We start from the raw sequence: 21503 nt of genomic DNA on the forward strand, positions 1-21503 counted from the left end.
CTCAATGTAGAGGCGCTTTATGCAAATACTGAACCTGAATCAGGCCCAAAAGCAGTCAAGTATTTTCTTTTCACCATGGGTATTCAGTTTCAAACATAATGATTTTGTTTTATCACTTTTGAGGTTTGTTTTGACACACAATTTTTGTTTGATGGAACTTATTATTTACAGATTTATGGCACAGGGGAATTATGCAAATTTTTTTTTTGGGTGGTGGGAAGCACAACATCTATTCATTGACATTAATGACCATTACACTAGGCACATCTCCTTCTGGGGAAGATACATCGATGATGTATTGATCTTTTGGGTGGGGAGTGACGTTTTGTTTGAGGAGTTTTTATCCCACTTGAATTGTAATGAGGTGGGCATGAGATTCACACATGTAATTTACCCCCAAAGTTCGAATTTCCTGTACTTTGCCATTTCGCTGGATTCAGGTGGCAGTGTCAATACACAAATTTACAGGAAGCCTACAGCGACAAATAGCTTGCTTCATTGGGATACTTGGCATCCCATACCCTTAAAAAAGTGTATACCCATTAGCCAATACCTTAGGGCCAGACGAAATTGCTCTGCTGAAGAACTCTTTCAAAAGGAATGCGATAACCTGTATGTGAATATTTGGAATCGTGGTTACCCCAAAAAAGCTCTTACAAAAGGCTTATGGTAGAGCCATACATACCCCATGGGAGAGCCTATTGGGGGATACTCACCTTAAAAAACCATCTTACAAAATAATTTGTTGCATTGGTACGTATGACGGTTATGCCTCGGAAGTCACACATATATTACAAAAGGACAGGCAAATACTCAAATCGGACCCAGAACTTAGTCAAGTTCTCACAACTAGACCTAGTGTTACTTATAGATGCAGTAAGAACTTACATGATTACCTTGTAAAGAGCTTTCTACCTCCAGAGGATAGTGGTTAAGATCAGAACTGGTTAAGATCAGATGTTAGTGGATCATATCCCTGTGGAATTTGTATATTTTGTCCCCAGGTACCCATTATTAGAACCTTTGTACACAATTAAACAGTTTATTAGAACCTTGAGTATACAATTAAACAGTTTATCAACTGTAAAAGTGTATATTGCATCATGCCCGTGCCCCAAATTGTACGTCGGGAAGACCACCCAGGAATTTAGACATCGGATTTCACAACATGTGTGTTCGATTAGGAACAAAGCATCCCCATATCAAGACATATGTGGGAATACCATCGTGGGGATTAGAAACTTATTAGATTCTGGGGTCTCTGCAAAGTAAAATGGGACCAAGGGGAGGAAATCTTGATCGAAAATGACTTTAAGTTAAAGCAAAGTGGATCTACCAGTTGGATTCTCTGAGCCCAAAAGGACTTATTGAAGGGTTTTCTTTTTCTGCATTCCTTTGAATGTATAGTGTGTGTTGGTTTCTTTACAATTTATTATGAACATATTCTCAATAGCAAATAAACATCACTCAGTTGTAGGACCATAAGAATTTTATTTGAGTACAAATAGCACAAACTTCCCAAATCAAGCATTAAAGGTATTCACAGTGTATATGTAATGCACAAAAAATGGACTTATTACTTAAAAACATAAACTGTGAGATTTAACCCCTTATCACCAACACTTGTTTTCAGCTCAATGACCAGACTCGATTTTTCCAATCTGACATGTCTCATGATTCATAATTGGTTATAACTTCGGAATGCTTTAATATATCCAGGTGATTTTGAGATTGTTTTCTCCAGACACTTTGTACTTCATGATAGTGGTAAAATTTAAGTGATAAGTTTTGCGTTTCATTCTCGAAAAAAATTGAAATTAGGCAAAATTTCTGAAATCTTCAATTTCAAAGTTTGAAATGTTCTGTATTCCGGACAGGAATTAAAACTACCCCAAAAGCTTGAAAACTAACATTTACGGAATGTCTGCTTTTTGATAGAATGATATTTTATCCACCCTCTCCTTTTACTAGGGTGCTATGAGGCGCAAGAACTTTAGGTGCGACTTTTCAAATTTTCATGAAAATCGCCAAAACTCACATTTTGAGGAACAACTCCTATTTCAAGTGACTTTGAAAGGCCTAAATTATAGTAAAACCACATAAATTATCCCACTATAGAAACTACACCCCTCAACATATGTAAAACAACTTCTATTAAATTTGTTAACCCTTTAAGTTTTTCACATGGGTTAAAACAAAATGGAAGTGCGGTTTAGAAACTTTTGACTTTTCTTGGAAAAACATTAATTTAGGCCAAAAATAACACTTTCATAATGACTAAAATGATTAAATGCTCTGCAAAGTTAGATGCCCAATTTTTCTCGAGTGTATCGACACCCCATATGTGGGTGGTAACCTGCTGTATGGGCGCATGGTCGGGCAATGGATCCAAGCAGCACAATTCAGAGAAGATTTGTATTGTCACAATGTACAAGCTATACAATTTTAATTTTTTTGGTAAAGCGAACATATTAGGCTTAATATTTGCGAAGTGAGATACAATGTATAGATAATAAATTTGGGGGTCTATAGCTTATTCATGAGATTTTATTAACTATTTCAAGGGGGATACAAACAAAATTATCCATTTTTACTTTGGATTTTTAGCACTTTTTTTTCCCCGCTCACCATAACATAAAAATAATATTTTATCTTTATTCTCTGGTTCACCACGATTATGGTGATACCTCATTTATATTGTTTTTCTTATCTTTGTTCAATTTTACTTAGCAAAACCAATACTGGAGATTATCGCATTGTTTTTACTATCGACAAATTTTAGGGGCATAACTTTTGTATTTTTCTGTTGACAGATCCAGTTGAAGGCTTATTTTTTTTGTGAAAAGAGTTGGCACTTAAATTTTTTTGATCACTTTTTAGAACATTTTTTGTGAGGGTATTTGATAAAAAACTTCCAGTAATATACAATTTTTAGATTTTTTACGTTGTTCACTGAGCGGGTTCAATATTGTTTCAGATTTATAGTACAGCTTGCTATGGACGCAATTATACCAAATACCCAGGGGGCCCATGGGCGCAAAATTAAGGTTGGTGGGGGCCCATGGGCGCAAAATCTGGTGGAAGCCCCCACTGAGTGCACACGTCCTCCTGCTCACTATCCCCGCAGTAACACCGCTTCATACAGCCACCTCGTCCCCAGTAACACAGCTACATACAGCCACCTCATCCCTAGTAACACAGCTACATAGAGCCGCCTCGTCCCCAGTAACACAGCTACATACAGCCACCTCATCCCTAGTAACACAGCTACATAGAGCCGCCTCACCCCAGTAACACAGCTATACACAGCTGCCTCACCCTCAGTAACACAGCTATACACAGCTGCCTCACCCCCAGTAACACCGCTGCATACAGCCGCCTCATCCCCAGTAACACAGCTACATACAGCCGCCTCATCACCAGTAACACAGCTATGAACATCCGCCTCACCCCCAGTAACACATCTTTGTATCTACCTTCACCCCTACCAGAGAAAAGGAAAAAACGGGGTCAAGTAGCGAGACGCGCTACTTCCAATGTGTAATGTTAAGGGTTTTTATTGAGATTATGACTACGCGTTTCAACACCGTAATGGTGTCTTCATCAGGTCAAACACTGTAAGGTTACATAATACGAGACAAAAACAGAAAAACAGAAAACAGAACATAACGTGTCATGGTTAGTAATTAGTGAGCATAAAAGACACAAGGTTTAGTAAAAACAAGGGTTAAACAGAGGAAATGTACATACGTAAATGCAAGGGTAATCCATGTACAAATAACAGACATGTGGGCAAGTGCTGGTACATAAATTATTGAATAGATGGTAGTGGTCACTACTTGACCCCGTTTTTTTCCTTTTCTCTGCACACTTTATCTGGATCCACATCCAGCTCCGGGGCCTGACGCTGCAACTCCATCCCAATACCCCCTTCCCCTATTTTGTGCACACAATTTGGCGCCTGGCTCTAAAAAATCCCCCACAATTTTTTCCTTCCTCTTCACCCCTACCAGATATGCAGTCCCATTTAACATACACCTCAGCCCGCACCAAACATGCAGTCCCGCAGTTTATACAATTACACACATTTATACACTGATATATTCACACCTTTATATACACACATAAAGTTCTACACTCGTATGCTTGCACCATATATATATATACAAGTATACACACACATTTATGTATCCATATACATTTATACACTAATACACAAACTCATAAAGTATATACATCACACATACGGCATACATATATATATATATATATATATATATATATATATATATATATATATATATATACACATACAGTATACACTGACCATATATACATATACATGCAGTATAAAAACACCATATACACATGCTGCATATACATACAGAATATACACACATTCAGTATATACAGCATTTTCACACACATACGTGAAATACACACACACACATTCAGTATACAGAGCATATACATACATACCATATACACAGCATATAAACATAAACATACATCATATATACATATATATATGCATACATTTAAATGTGCACATATATATGCTTATACAAATATATGCGTGTATAAATACAGTATATTCATCTATACACAGTATTTACATATATACACAGTAATTGCAAATATACACATATATACACTAGCTGCATATATACATAGTATATACACATATACACATATAGACACTAGATGCATATATACACAGTATATACACATATACACAGTATATACACAGTATATACATATATACACATATAGACAGTAGATGCATATATACACAGTATATACATATATACACTTTATATACACAGTAGAATCATATACACAGTATATAAATATATAGACAGTAGATGCATATATACACATATACATAGTATATACATATATACACACATATACATAGTATATACATACAGATAAATACATATATAATGTATACTTACCCTTTTAGGATGATCGGCTTTCCCGTCAGGAGGGTGTTCGGGGGGGGGGGGGGGTGCTTTTTGGGGGGGGTGTCGGTCGGTTGCTTCTTGGGACGGGGGGGGGGGTGTAGTTTGTTAGGCCGGGGAGGGGGAGCGGAGGACGGCTGCTTGTTTATTGGTCTAGCATTGGGGGGGCCTTGCGGAGGATGACTGCTTGTTGGGGGAGGGCGGGGGATGGAGGTCAACTGCATGTTCATCGTGGGGGGGGGCGGGATGCGGAGGATGACTGCTTGTTCCCGGGGGGGGGGGGGGGGTGGCAGCGCATGGGTGCGGAGGATGGCTGCTTGTTCGGGGTGGGAGGCATTGAGCGGAGGACGGCTGAATGCTCCAGCAGTGATGGGGCACGGAGCGGAGGACGGCTGTATGTTCCAGCGAGGGGGATGCGGAGGATGGCTGCCTGTTCGGGCAGGGGGGGGTTGGCGGCGGGGGGATGCGGGGTAAGGCTGCATGTTCCGGCAGGGGGGGGAGCGCGAGCGGGATTCCGAGCGGGCGGGGATGCTCGGCCATGCACCTGAAGGACGGGGAGGCGGTAACTTGTGCTGGGGGGCGGATAGATGGGCGGGGAGGGGGTCGGGCGGACGACTAAGGGAGGTGGCGGCTGAGTAGTCAGGTACCGGGGGACGCGATCTGGTGGGGGCCCATAATCCGGCCCTGCAAATAGCATATATACTCGTGTATAAGCGAGTTTGTCAGCACATTTTTTGTGCTGAAAAACCTCACCTCGGCTTATACACGAGTCAATTAAAAAACTTAATAATCAACTTTTTAAAAATATTTTCTACTTCTTGGCTTGAGCAAGCGTTCATCCAATCGCCTTTACACTGCAATACACATACACTCACCGGCCACTTTATTAGGTACACCATGCTAGTAACGCGTTGGACCCCCTTCAGAACTGCCTCAATTCTTCGTGGCATAGATTCAACAAGGTGCTGGAAGCATTCCTCAGAGATTTTGCTCCATATTGACATGATGGCATCACACAGTTGCCGCAGATTTGTTGGCTCCACATCCATGATGCGAATCTCCCGTTCCACCACATCCCAAAGATTGAGATCTGGTGACTGTGGAGGCCATTTGAGTACTGTGAACTCATTGTCATGTTCAAGAAACCAGTCTGAGATGATTCCAGCTTTATGACATGGCGCATTATCCTGCTGAAAGTAGCCATCAGATGTTGGTTACATTGTGGTCATAAAGGGATGGACATGGTCAGCAACAATACTCAGGTAGGCTGTGGCGTTGCAACGATGCTCAATTGGTACCAAGGGGCCCAAAGAGTGCCAAGAAAATATTCCCCACACCATGACACCACCACCACCAGCCTGAACCGTTGATACAAGGCAGGATGGATCCATGCTTTCATGTTGTTGACGCCAAATTCTGACCCTACCATCCGAATGTCGCAGCAGAAATCGAGACTCATCAGACCAGGCAACGTTTTTCCAATCTTCTACTGTCCAATTTCGATGAACTTGTGCAAATTGTAGCCTCAGTTTCCTGTTCTTGGCTGAAAGGAGTGGCACCCGGTGTGGTCTTCTGCTGCTGTAGCCCATCTGCCTCAAAGTTCGACGTACTGTGCATTCAGAGATGCTCTTCTGCCTACCTTGGTTGTAACGGGTGGCGATTTGAGTCACTGTTGCCTTTCTATCAGTTCAAACCAGTCTGCCCATTCTCCTCTGACCTCTGGCATCAACAAGGCAATTCCGCCCACAGAACTGCCGCTCACTGGATGTTTTTTCTTTTTCGGACCATTCTCTGTAAACCCTAGAGATGGTTGTGCGTGAAAATCCCAGTAGATCAGCAATTTCTGAAATACTCAGACCAGCCCTTCTGGCACCAACAACCATGCCACGTTCAAAGGCACTCAAATCACCTTTCTTCCCCATACTGATGTAGTTTGAACTACAGGAGATTGTCTTAACCATGTCTACATGCCTAAATGCACTGAGTTGCCGCCATGTGATTGGCTGATTAGAAATTAAGTGTTAACGGGCAGTTGGACAGGTGTACCTAATAAAGTGGCCGGTGAGTGTATATTGCAGAGTACAGTGTATGTACAGTGTAAGTAACTGCACATGCTCCGTTACTTACAGCCAGGTCCTGCTAGGAGGTATAACCCGGCGCAGAGAGGAGCTGGCAGCCTGGACCCCCGGGCTTTGGCAGGAGGGAACGGATCTCCCGGTAAGCACACCTGGGGTCCGATCCATGTTGGGGACACTTACACTCCGCGACACTTACACAACACTTACATGCCTGACCGCAGCGTGTAAGGGGTTAAAGATCTGGGATCTGAGATTTTCCGATCTCGGGTGTTAGTGCCGGGTCTGGGCTGTGATATAACGGCCAATGTCCCGAAATCTTCTTCTGACGTGCCACCGTAGAAAGGTGTCGCGTCAGAAGAAGTACCCTTAATGACCGCTGTAGAATCCAGATAGGGCGGTCATTAAGGGGTTAATTGACACCTATTTCTCACATCTATATATGATAGTCCCTCCATAACCCCCTGTAAAGTATATATATATTCTTAATAAATCTAGTTGGAATAATATATTAACATTCTTGAAAATTGCTATATAAACAGTATATTCCAATTTATATATGTATATTATTTTATCAACTTTGTTACATATAAATATATATAGTATTCACTACACTTGAGCTACAGTATTTACCTTATGCTGTCCGTTAACTAAGAATTCTACATTTACTGAAACTTTCTATCATAAGCGCATGTGCGGGTGAATAACATAAGCGTTACTAGTGTTAACGCCGTCATGGATTGTCTGAATAGTCTGCATATGTGCTAAGTTAGAATTGTTGACAGTATTGTACTATCGCACGAACTGGGAAAGCCAACCATAGTCAATGGACAAATGGCATCCCAGTCACACAAATGATGCAAATTCCCAAGTAACGAGTCATCTCGGGATTAGCTAGGCGCTGGAGTAGGATACTGATAGGCAAATCAGGGAAGATTGATCGCAACGATCAGATAATTGACCAGTCGATATGAGTATCATACACCAATGTGTCATTTCCTGATGACCCAGAAGAATTTTGCCCATTACCCATTGATAGTCATTGGCGGATACATCTGTCAATAATGTGTTGTGAGGCAACGGAAACAAACTTTTCTGTTGATTGGCCAAAGTGATACTTTGGAGACATTGATCCCACCCAGAAATTATTTATACCTTCTTTAGCTCTTGATGAAGCTGGTGCTCCGGTGAAACATGTCCTGGAGGGGGTGGGGGGGGGGGGCTCATGTATGTGTTTAACAATTTTTAATAATTCTTTTTTGAGTGAAGTCTAGCAATGGAGATTTTATTATGTAAATATTAATAAAGGTTACGTTTTAGGCCTAACTGATAAGACTTTTTCTGTTACAGTTTGTAAATAAATATATTGTTGCCTTGGCAGTCCTAAAGAGGGCTAGCGAGTATGTAAATTTACCACTAAAACAATAAACTTTCTAACATCCTCAAAAAATAAAGAAAAGGTCAGATTTCAAAAAAAGGGCTGCACAGTGAAGGGGTATTCCCACGAAGACAATTTTACAGATATAATTCCAACCTGTCTCTATGAGTCCTGGTGTTTTATATTTGGTTGTCTCTGAGTACGACCATCAACTCCTGACCATGGTCGGGCAGATTCCTCTGACATGAATAGCTTCTCTTGTACTGCAGGGGAGGGGCAGAGAGCAATTCAGACAGTGACACTTCCTGTCTAGCAGCAGCGTGCCGAGGAGGGCTTAGGAGTGCGGACTGTGTATTTTATTGATTAGGTTAGGTATATTAGGAATTAGGAGTTAGGTATTAGGAATATCCATCTTATGACTCTGATCTGTCTTATATCTCTTTTTCTAAGTGTCAGATATAAGTAGAATCTTAAGAAGCTACATGGAAGTGTAGCTAAACTTTGTATCCTGATAATCTAAGCCAATTTTCAGCAGAGAGTATCTCGTAGCACAAAGGAATCACAAAGAGTCTGCTCAGCAAGTGTCTGCCCACATCGCCCAATTTTACCACTGACTATCACTGAGTGATAGAAGCAAAAACATCAATAAAACTAAAATTGCAAAGTAAGGGCTTATATTTTATAGTGTAAATCACTAGCAGATTAAAATATTAAAAAATTGAGAAATTTTTTTCATGGGCAAACCACTTTTACGTACAAAGTGGTATATTGTAACACTGGGGGAGATTAATCACTGCTTCTACGTCAGTTTTCTGACATAGAACCAGTCAAGCAATCGCACTGTACAAGAATTTGTGATTAAAATAGCGAATACGCTACCTCCACACCATGTGGCAGTGGAGGGGCGCCACAGCCGGTGGAGGGGACTGGCATTGGGGATTATCGCACAGTGCCTGCATTTTTTTGAAAAACCACAGAATTTTAATTTGCAGATTTTTACGCAAAACTAAATCTTCCTTTGTAATGGCAGGACACAAACAAGGACAGTGAGCCCTGACACTGAGACCCTACCTACTTATTGGGTCCCCCCTAAACGGAGGCCAATAACTGGGCAACGTTCCCTCCCTGGGTAAGGTGTGAACACGTAACAATACAGACAAACAAACACAATAGGGCAGATTTACTTACCCGGCCTATTCGCGATCCAGCGGCGCGTTCTCTGCGGTGGATTCGGGTCTTCCGGCAATTCACCAAGGCAGTTCCTCCGACGTCCACCAGGTGTTGCTGCTGCGCTGAAGTCCGGCGATGCCCGCCGGAGTGCACGATCCTATACTTGGCGAAGGTAAGTGCGTGTCCCACAACACTTTTTTTTTTTTTTTTTAATGCGCCGGTTTCTCCGAATCCGTCAGGTTTTCGTTTGGCCACGCCCCCCGATTTCCGTCGCGTGCATGCCGGCGCCGATGCGACACAATCCGATTGCGTGCGCCAAAAACCCGGGGCAATACAGGAAAAATCGGCGCAAATCAGAAATATTCGAGTAACACGTCGGGAAACCGCGAATCGGGCCCTTAGTAAATGACCCCCAATAAGTCGAGGTATACAATCCGAGTTCGCAACAGTGGGCAATATCAACAACCATATCACAATCCAAATAGACTAGTCAATAAACAGGCAAGAAATCAGAAATACAAGAGAGCTAGAGAACACAGCAAGATAGCAGTTTGACCAGCAAGGAGTCAAAGCAACACTGGAAACTTATAGCCCTGCCACAGGTGGAATGAGCAAGCAATTACAAATCCACAGTGTTAACTCTTGCAAGATATGCAAGATAGAATCAGTGAGGGGAGTGGCAGACATCAGGTCAGACAGCCATAGTTCAGACTGCAGGATGATGAAAAACTCGGTGTCTCCTAAGCACCGTTAGAGGAGACAGCAGGCGCAGATGTGACATCCTTACTGTGTTTTGTTTCACCAGCGCTCCTATTTATTCTTGAAATCTGTACTTTAGTAATGCTTGCTGGTAATTGAAGTGTATAGATGAGTTAATGATGTAACAATTTCCTTTTTTAGGGATAGTTAATGTTCTGTTCACAACTCCTCTCTGGGTAGTAAATACAAGACTGAAACTTCAAGGTGCGAAATTTAGAAATGATGATATAAAACCAACCACATATACTGGCATTTCAGGTAAGTCTGTAGGAATTGTGTGCAAATCTTTCATACTATTCATAAATACCAAATAAAGTGTAAATTACAGAAAAATAATATTTATTGAATATGCAGTTGATCACTGGGTATTGTGATCTATCTTTTTCAAACAAAAATTTTCGAAAAACTTAAAATTATTAAATCACTTAATACGGAATTAAACTCAAGACTTCTACCAGGTGAACACAATACAGCCCTAGGAATTATCACTGGTGTCATGCTCCTACATTTGAATTTTGCGCCTTGTCTCCTTTTCCCATCACTATCATACTAAATCATTCAGTGTGACACTCCAAGTTTTAGTATTAATTACTAGAGATGAGCGAACATACTCGTCCGAGCTTGATGCTCGTTCGAGCATTAGCGTACTCGAAATTGCTCGTTGCTCGGACGAATACTTCGCCCGCTCGAAAAAATGGCATCTCCCGCCGTTGTGATTTTTGGCGGCCAGAAACAGAGCCAATCACAAGCCAGGAGACTCTGCACTCCACCCAGCATGACGTGGTACCCTTACACATCGATAGCAGTGGTTGGCTGGCCTGATCAGGTGACCCTGGAATAGACTAGTCCCTGCCCGCGCTGCTCGTATCATTCTGTCTGGATGCCGCTAGGGAGAGAGCTGCTGCTGGTCAGGGAAAGCGTTAGGGTGTACTATTAGAATAGTGTTAGGCAGGAGTGATTCTACAAGAACCCAACAGCCCTTCTTAGGGCCACAATAATGTTTTATTTAACTTTTTTTTGGTTTGCCTGTGGCTGGGCTTGCTGCCATTAGTAGTGCAGCTAGTACCATATTGTGAGTAATTTGCAGGGAGACTTGCTACCGTTGTGTTTAGCTCTTAGTGACACACATATCCACCTTAAACACCGAAGTGGGACTGACGGGGCAGCGCAAGACCGCCTATACACTCTTCTCTCAGACACTCCAAATTAGGGGAGCATGTGTGCACTTAGTAAGAGAAGACAGACTCAGGTTCTGTGTTGTCTCAGCTCATGCTCTTAACTTGCTATGCAGAAAAGAGAACTGAACTATGTCTTTATTTCCTGATACATAGCTTTTTATATTCATACAAAAAGGTGTGGTTACATACATTAAAATCATTATAATTGGTTATAGCTAAGCATATATGTCTGGCCCCCGACCCCTGCTGATTGGTCCTCAAAACTAGGCCTTGGTTGCTATGCCAGGGGAATTTCCAGTCACCGTTGTCTACAGTAAATGGACCGCTAGTCTGGATGCTGATGCTATTCTTAACAAACATCTGCTTTTTGATCATAAGACTTGAGTTTCGCTGACAGTTGCATGTCTGGTTAAAACTGATGTAAGGGAAAAGCTCTGTATTTCATAACAAACAGTGTACAAAAATGTAGGGCAAAGGGCACATGTATACAATCATAAAGCATATAATTATTATGGACACATAATCATTACTTTGACCCTCACAATTCCCCCCTAAATACTGAGCTTTTCCCTACACTTCGCTGCGATTTGTTTTTCCTATAGGCTGTCCATGTGGTGGGAGAGGGGAGTGGATTGCTTCACTGAGTCGTCAACCCAACAGGCCCTTGCGGCACTCAGGTTAACTTCCCAGCACTAACTTAACTAACCTAATCAAAAAGCGATCCTGGAAACTACAGAGTCTAACTTCTGTGGTGAGGAAAATATTTGAGGGGTTTGTTAGAGATGCTATCCTGGAGTATCTCACTGTGCACAACCTTATAACCCAGTGTCAGCATGGGTTTATGAGAGATCGGTCCTGTCAGACTAATCTGATGGAATCTTTGTGGAAGCTTGAGGAGTGGGCAGAGAAATGGTTGATGAGATTTAATGTAGGTAAATGTAAAGTTATGCACTTGGGCCAGGGAAACAAAAAGTATAATTATGTTCTAAAGAGTCAATTACTTGGTAAAACTGGAGCTGGAAAGGACTTGGGGGTATTGGTGGATGGTAAACTTAATTTTAATTTTTAATTTTAATTTTAGTGACCAGAGCCATTCTAGTTTGTAGGGTCATCAAAAAGGTGTGAATAGAATACTGTAATGCTATTGGCCATAACAACAGTTTAAATAAGAAAAATAGCTGAATTAAAACATTTAACTCTATAGCTGCTGAGTGGGCAACATACACCCCCCCCCCCCACACACACACATACCCCAGGACGGAGCTGTAATGCTGTTTAGTTCTTTTGCTCAAGATGGCCGCCGTAGAGGAATATATCACCAACAATTCCCCCCTTTTGAGCTTTGCTGACCTGTAATTCCATTCTGAGCGACCTCCTCAAGCTCCAGGTACCCACAGGTAGGCTAAGCCCTTACCTGCTGGACTTGTTACCTCTTCACCAGATCCCCTGGAGGGTCACTCAGGGGTTACAGGTCTGCACACTCAAATCACATCACTGAGTTCCCCTAGTTCATAGGTTTGTAAACAGGCTGGTTCTCCAACAGGCAGCATCATCCTCCGCTCCGGGCACTTCTCCTGTCGTGGTTCTTACCTGGATGGCCATCAGGGACATGGTGGACTTGATGAGGGGGACCACACAACCCGCAATAAGTGACAAGAGCAAAATCACAATCCCCAATATCACCCCCACTTACAGGAAACCCTTCCAATCCCCCAACCACAAAGTGAATGACAAAGTGTCCACCCCAGAGTTTCTCTTGAGGTCCCTGGACAGTCCTCCAATCTTTTCACAAACATGGGTAATGGATCCATAGGGGGCGATGTCATCTGGGATGTACATGCAACAAGCCACCATCTTACAGACTCCTCCCTTCTCAGCAAAGATCATGTCATGCGGTTCTGGGAAACATCTCCGATATAATTCACAAATCTCTGTTGATTACAATAAAAACAGTTAACCCAACCAACATCTTTGCTCATAGCTCTCTGGGGAATAATGGACTCTAGACCTGCCCATATCTGATTGTGGGCCTTGTACTCATCTGGGACCCCCCTTGGTGCTCCCACTGTATCTGTATAAACGTTGTCATCTAGGCGCTTCTCTTAGACCTCCAGAATCCTTTGGGATTCTCCACCTTTACTTTATGTGTCTGATCAAACTCATCCCTGGGGATCACGAGGAAGGAATGCACAAATCTTATCACCGTACACTCACCTTCCCAGCCTCTAGGCCTGACCTGACTCTCCTATCCCCACAAATCCTGTACACATCAGACACTGCTAATACAGGGTTACCCGTGCTGTCAATGTTAAAGAAGGTCATTGTCTTGTTGCACCAACCGTAGGTAAAGTCTACTACCCTGGGGGCATCCTGGTCACCCCTATAGATACAATAATACTCATGGTTGGGTTGTCCCTGAGCATACAGTCAGTCAGAAGAGACCAGCTAGCAGGAAGAATAAGTAAGTTTGCAATAGAAAGCGTGGAAGCGTGCTGGCTTCCCTCCTGCTTCACAGACATGTCATTGGTCAGCAGGACTTGGAAAGGACCATCGTAGCAAGGCTCCAGACCCTCTCTCTGGTGTGTCCTTACCACCACATAGTCTCCGGGCTTCAGGTTATGCGTCCTGAGGTCTCTGTCTGGATCTGAAAAAGGAATCAGAAACACTTTTGCGGACCTTTTCCAAGGCCTGGCTCAGCTATGTGGCATGTTCCACCTGGTTTCCTGCCATCAGCTATAGGGTCTGTGGGAAGTAGGGGCCTAGTCTGGGTGCGCAGCCAAAAAGTACTTCAAAGGGGGCAATCCAGCAGTAGCCTCGGTCATGGGAGAAGCTTCTGGCCACCCTGGAAAGAGATCAATGCACACAGGCACGTATTCCTACGTACCACTTTTTGGTAGCTGGATAAAATCCATCTGCAGTCTTTGGAAGGGATACAGCAGCTTGGGTGTCACCTTCTGTGGGGTCTTTACCACCTTACCCGGGTTGTGGCGGGCACAGACTATAAAGGCTTTCACTAGTCTAGTGACAGGGGTAGTAATGCCCGGGACCACTGGTGGTTTATGAGCAGTAGCATGGCCATTTTGGATATGTGTCTTTGTCCGTGGGCTACTTGACTTACTGTCGGGTGCAGGGCTCTGGGCAGGCACACCCTCTCTCCCAGCATCCAGGTCCCATCGGCATCTGGGCTCCAGCTTTCCTCCACACTTCCTTCACTTCTGATGACTTTCGGGCCATCAGGGACTGGAACACCTGTGGATCAGACTTTTAGCTCAGAACTCACCGCTGAGACTTCAGGACAGTCTCTAGGCTCCATCTGTGCAGCTGCCTTCGCCATCCCATCAGCCACATACTTGCCCTTGGCTTGTTACCAAATTGTGTGTGCTTTTACTTTTACTATCCCCACCTCTTTTGGAAGTAAGAGAGCATCCATAAGCTCTTTAATCAGCGTGTCATGCTTAAAGGGGGTCCCTACAGAGGTGAGGAAATCTCCAGCCTTCCATATGGGTTCATAGTCGTGTTTAGACCCCAGAACTATACCTTGGGTATAGATGTTTGCCCCTTTACGTTCCACCAGCTGTAGCGCTTCCCTGAGTGCCGTCACTTCACCTCCTGCGCTGACCTGCGTGGAGGGAGTGGTTCTGCTTGTACTACCTCATGTGCGCCACTGACCACTGTATATCCAGTGTAGAACCGTCTGTCTTCTCCTGCAGACCTGGAGCCATCTATGAGAAAAAACTCAACATCTGGGTTAATCACCCTTCTCCCCCCCCCCCCCCTCTGAATCCTGGAAGACTGGTTACAGAATGAAGGATTCAGAGCTGTGTACCTTATCAGTGTGACGCTCTGGGAGTGCAAACTGGAGTCTGAGCTGTCTGGCCTTTGCTCAGATGCTTGGGCTGTACATGGGTGAGGACACTGTGCAAGGTATGTGGGGTTTGCACTGTAACTGAGTGGTCTAAGGTCTTGGATCAACTCACTGGCCTTGCTGAGCAGATTGCTGGCTGCAGCTACTAACACATGAGGGGCCCCCCTCACAACTGAGTCTAACCGGGCCTAATTGGGGCCACTGAGTAGGCCACCATGTTCCTGGGCTATGACACCTGTGGAGTGCGAAATAAAATAAAATGTCTGGTTCAGTGGGGTGTGCCTAGGGCCGGGGCAGACAGGATTTACCAGCTTAAGGATATGGAATGCATCAATTGCCTCCTGACTAAGGGCAAATGGGGAAGAGGCAATTCAGTTTATCAAGGGGCAACATCAGGCTGGGGGCAGCAGACCTTATCCTAGGCCTCTAGGAGCTGGCCAGTCCTGGAAACATGTGAAGAGGCACAGGGCCTCAGGGCAGGGGCATATTCTGGACTGCCAGCTTTCTTTCCTCTGTCAGGCATCTGCCTGTGGCCGAGAAGCAGTGGCCTAGGAAGACCACCTTCTCCTGGCGGTACTGGAGTTTGTCTCCGAAAACTTTGCAACCCTTCTGGAACAGAAAACACATAAGGTCAATAAATGCATCCTGGCAAACAAAAACAGTAGGTCATCCGCATACTGATAAGGAGAACATCCAGTAAGGGGCTAGTCTGCCAGTCCCTGTCCCTGTAGGGCCGTGGGGTATTGGCTGGGTGAGTTTTACCCCCCTTCTGGGAGTCTACATCAGGTATACTGGAATACTACACTGGTAAAGGCAAATAGGTACTGGCAATTTTCATGCAGGGGCACAGAAAGGAGAACATTTGCCAAATCAATAACAGTGAATAATCTGTCACTCTCGGGGACTGCTGCCAGTGTGGGACACTCATTGGCAGCTTGGAGATCATGGACCATCCTACATGGATCCAGCTGTTCTTTCTGGGTCTTTTTCTTGACTGTGAATGGGTTAAAATCATCACTGGGCTAGCAGGGGAGGGTTTGACAATGAGAGAAGCTGTAACTAACTTGCTGACGTCCTCGTTAGTTACCGCCCCCCTATTAGAATATGGCCACTCACTTTAGTCACTTCAGTAATGTCTCCTCTTGAGCTGGGCTCGTCCGGAATCAAAACTTTTGTCAGTTTTACTTTGGAGTGGTCTGTGAAACTTCCAACACTGGTCTCCGTTCCCCTCTGTCTTTTAGTCACAGTGAGTTCCCTCTGTCGCCCCCCCTGTTTGTAAACTTGCACTTGCAAAGTCACTGTATGTTCTCTCCTAAGCACAGCAATGATCGCTTCAAGGCCAGTTCTCAGACACAGAATGCAAGCAGCTATGGAGAAATTTAGCCATCAAGGAATAAAATCTCTTTTTCTCAAATTCTCTCCACATCAAAATCTCTGAAATGTTCGCCTGTCTCTTTCTCAATGGGCACTCTGAAGGATTCCTGTCACTCTGTCCTGGTGTTCGTCTGTCAAAGTCAGAGGCTCTAAGTGTCTATTTGCAAATCTGAGCAAGTTTTTTTTTTTCTTTTTTCTCTCACTTGTACATTCATCAGATCCTTTAACACATCCCAAAACTTTCAAACCTTCTACTACTTTTCAGCACAATGCTACCAGCCCTTCTGTTCCATCATATCGACTTGCACTTTTCCATCAGTCCTACTTAACTCAACAACTTTCTGTCTACTTACATCTTTCCCTTATCTGCACTGAACTATCGCTAGCGCACTAGTGGTTCCCTCCAGGAGAACGTTCTTTTAATTCTAATTCTTCTAATTCTTATCTTATTCTTTTGTAAACCACACACTCTACAGGTCCACCCTTCCGGACCGGGTTGGCCGCCATTATAGGGCTGTGGCTGGGCACATGGCACTGTCGCCATTTTGGTTCCGCATTTTACATCTCTATCAGAAAGCTTCACATATCCATGTAGCACTTCCGCTTTTGTTGAACCACCATCTCCCTGCACTTCTGACCATCCTTCATCTTGCAATGCTCTGGCCACTCTGTAGTGAGCCTGAGCGGCTTCCAATATGCCCTTATCTTCTAACTCACCTCTACTTGTGGTTAGAATTTGCTTCCACACTGAAGGCTGCAGCCTTCCCTTTGAGGGCATATCAACATACTTGTACAACCTCACACAATTATTAACATACTTTTTTCCTTCCCGTCTTTCAACAAGCCTGACTGCAGTCTCTGCCCCCTCTGGGAGTGTGTGCGCTTTCTTAAACACACCGAACATCATGTTCCAAACAAGGTACACGTCGGTGTAGCTACTCACTCGGCGCAGGGGCCCCGGCTCACCGTTGTGTGTCAGCAAAATAACAAAATCCCTACGCTAAAAGAACCCTGACCACACACCAGTTAGGGCCACTCCTTCCCAAAAGCCGTGCTTCCCTCGGTACCTTAGCCAGCCGGTCTCCTAATGAGCCAATGCTATTTTCCCGGTCTCTAACCTAGACCGCCTTAATTCCCTTCCCTTCCCTCCCCCCGTATAAAATAATAAAAACAATCCCGGACATGTATTTTGTAACTAATACCCAGTGTCCCCAGAACAGAGGATGTCAATCTGTACTATTCTTAGTCTGCAAACTTCCTCCTGACCTTTTACAGAAGGGGGGCATAGATGCTATATGTCACAATGAAACCTTTTTACTTTCACTTTTCTCCCAGAGGTCTGACTCAGTGCCTGAGAGAATGAGGCGTGGTGATTCAGTGACACACGCAGTAATGTGTCACTATGTATCAGTTCTAAACGTAGCTCAGTGATCACCGTTATGTCAGTCTTTTCCACTCAGACAATTAGCCCTTAGACCCGAAGAGGCTACTAACTTATTCCACACCAATGGTCACAGGGAAGTCCAACACATATATAATATGCATTAACTTACCGTGACTCAGTGAGGCCGCGCGGTCCTCTATTGGTGTGGACAAGCGTTCGTCCCCCGTCCTCTGGCTCGGGTCCTCGGGTGAACGGTATCAGCTGGCAACGTCCCAGGTTTCGGCACCATTTGACGGGACAGCGCAAGAGCACCTATACACTCTTCTCTCAGACACTCCAAATTAGGGGAGCATGTGTGCACTTAGTAAGAGAAGACAGACTCAGGTTCTGTGTTGTCTCAGCTCATGCTCTTAACTTGCCATGCAGAAAAGAGAACTGAACTATGTCTTTATTTCCTGATACATAGCTTTTTATATTCATACAAAAAGGTGTGGTTACATACATTAAAATCATTATAATTGGTTATAGCTAAGCATATATGTCTGGCCCCCGACCCCTGCTGATTGGTCCTCAAAACTAGGCCTTGGTTGCTATGCCAGGGGAATTTCCAGTCACCGTTGTCTACAGTAAATGGACCGCTAGTCTGGATGCTGATGCTATTCTTAACAAACATCTGCTTTTTGATCATAAGACTTGAGTTTCGCTGGCAGTTGTATGTCTGGTTAAAACTGATGTTAGGGAAAAGCTCTGTATTTCATAACAAACAGTGTACAAAAATGTAGGGCAAAGGGCACATGTATACAATCATAAAGCATATAATTATTATGGACACATAATCATTACTTTGACCCTCACAGGACAATTTATTAGTGGTTTGATTTGAATTAGGCACAGTCTGCTGATTTTTTTTTTTTTTAACGTTTATTTCTTTTTATAACTCAAAGTAATCTGACAAAGCAGTGTGCTTTCAGTGTAGGCTAGAAAATAGCCATAGGAGAACCCCAACGGCTTATTTAGGCCTACAATAGCGTTATATTTTCCTTTTTTTTGGTTTGCTTGTGGCTGGGCTTGCTGCCATTAATAGTGCAGCTAGTACCATATTGTGAGTAATTTGCAGGGAGACTTGCTACCGTTGTGTTTAGCTCTTAGTGACACACATATTCACCTCAAACACCGAAGTGGGACAATTTATTAGGGGTTTGATTTGAATTAGGCAGAGTCTGCTGATTTTTTTTTTTTTACGTTTATTTCTTTTTATAACTCAAAGTCATCAGGCACAGCACAAAATCTAGTTGTGTGCTGTCAGTGTAGGTTAGAAACTAGCCACAGCAATAGGATAGCATCGTTTTGTTTAAAAAAAAAATAAATAAATAAAGGTTTACACTTTAATTTGGAAAATGTTTAACCCGAGGGCTAGGGGTAGAGAACGAGGACGTGGGCGTCCAACTACTGCAGGGGTCAGAGGCCGTGGTCCTGGGCGGGGTGAGACACCACCTGCTGATGAGGGAGCAGGGGAATGCCGCAGAGCTACACTCCCTAGGTTCATCATGTCTCAAGTTACTGGGACTCGTGGTAGAGCACTGTTGAGGCCAGAACAGTGCGAAGAGGTGATGTCGTGGATTGCGGACAATGCTTCTAGCCATTTGTCCACCAGTCAGTCTTCCACACAGTCCACCCATGTCACCGAAATCAGCACTCCTCCAGCTCCTCCACCTCAGCCTCCTTCCCCCCAGCCTGCCCCCTCCCAGCAAAATTTGGCATTTGAACCGGCATACTCTGAGGAACTGTTTTCTGGACCCTTCCCACAGTCACAAACCACTTGTCCGGTTGCTGCTGAGCTATTTTCCGATGCCCAGGTTTTCCACCGGTCGCAGTCTGTGGGTGATGATGACATTATTGACGTAGTGGAAGAAGTGTGTAAAGAGGTGTCGGACGATGAGGAGACACGGTTGTCAGACAGTGGTGAAGTTGTTGTCAGGGCAGGAAGTCCGAGGGGGGAGCAGACTGAGGGATCGGAGGATTATGAGGTGACAGACCCAAGCTGGGTTGATAGGCCGGGTGAACACAGTGCTTCTGAGATGGAGGTGAGTCCTATAGCAGAACAGGTTGGAAGAGGCAGTGGTGGGGCCAGACTGAGAGGCAGGGCCAGAGATGGTGCATCAGCGCCAAATGTTTCCCGTAATCAAGCTCCCGTGGTGAGGGCTAGATTTTCAGAAGTCTGGAGGTTCTTTAGAGAAACACCGGATAACCGACGGACTGTGGTGTGCAACATTTGCCAAACCTGGATCAGCAGGGGTTCCACCACTACCAGCTTAACTACCACCAGTATGCGCAGGCATATGAATGCTAAACACCCCACTCAATGGCACCAAGCCCGTTCACCTCCGGCCGGGCACACCACTGCTCCTTCCCCTGTGTCATCTGCTAGTCAGCCCCCTGCCCAGGACCCCGGCCCAAACACCTCCCGTGCAAAAACCCCATCTTCGCCTCCACGATCCTCCACAGCATCCACCAGCATTCAGCTCTCCATACCCCAGATGCTGGAGTGCAAAAGGAAGTATAGTGCAACCCACCCACACGCCCAAGCCCTCAACGTCCACATCTCCAAACTGCTTAGCCTGGAGATGCTGCCCTATAGGCTGGTAGAGACCGAGGCCTTTCGCAACCTCATGGCGGCGGCCGCCCCCCCCCCCCCCGGTGTTCGGTCCCCAGCCGCCACTACTTTTCCCGATGTGCTGTCCCACACAAGCACGTGTCAGAGAACATCATCCGTGCCCTGACCAACGCCGTTTCTGACAAGGTCCACCTGACCACGGACACGTGGACGAGTGCTGCTGGGCAGGACCACTATATATCGCTGACGGCACATTGGGTTAACTTGGTGGAGGCTGGGACCGAGTCTGACCCTGGGGCTGGTCATATACTGCCGACGCCGAGGATTGCGGGGCCTACCTCGGTCCAGGTCTCAAAGGCCTACTGTGCCTCCTCCTCCTCCTCCACCTCCTCTTCCGAATTACCATCTGTGGGCATGGCGCCATCAGTCGGTAGCTCTAGGCACAGCAGCAGTGCCATCGCTAAGCGACAGCAGGCGGTGCTCAAACTGCTGAGCCTAGGCGATAAAAGGCACACCGCCCAAGAGCTATTACAGGGCATCACGGCGCAGACTGATCTGTGGCTGGCACCGCTGAACCTGAAGCCAGGCATATGTGTGACAACGGCCGTAACCTGGTGGCGGCTCTGCAACTCGGCAGACTGACACATGTGCCATGCCTGGCCCATGTGTTAAATTTCATAGTTCAGCGTTTCCTCAAGACATACCCCAATCTGTCTGATTTGCTCACGAAGGTGCGCCGCAT

The 21503-nt window shown here is 44.8% G+C and overlaps 1 protein-coding gene across 8 annotated transcripts in view; it reads left to right on the forward strand.

Annotated features, from left to right (window-relative positions):
• Window positions 1-21503, forward strand: part of SLC25A17 (solute carrier family 25 member 17) — a 556889-nt gene that overhangs the window by 255207 nt on the left and 280179 nt on the right. For 7 of the 8 annotated variants that reach the window (XM_072126804.1, XM_072126800.1, XM_072126803.1 and 4 more), the window contains exon 5: window positions 10488-10604. The exons of the other annotated variant lie outside the window; for it this stretch is intronic. In XM_072126804.1, coding sequence (XP_071982905.1) covers window positions 10488-10604 — 117 coding nt within the window. The remainder of the gene's footprint in view (window positions 1-10487; window positions 10605-21503) is intronic. 8 annotated transcript variants of the gene reach the window in all.

The sequence above is a fragment of the Engystomops pustulosus genome, chromosome 10 (assembly GCF_040894005.1).
Source record: "Engystomops pustulosus chromosome 10, aEngPut4.maternal, whole genome shotgun sequence".
In the NCBI taxonomy this organism is placed as follows: Eukaryota; Metazoa; Chordata; class Amphibia; order Anura; family Leptodactylidae; genus Engystomops; species Engystomops pustulosus.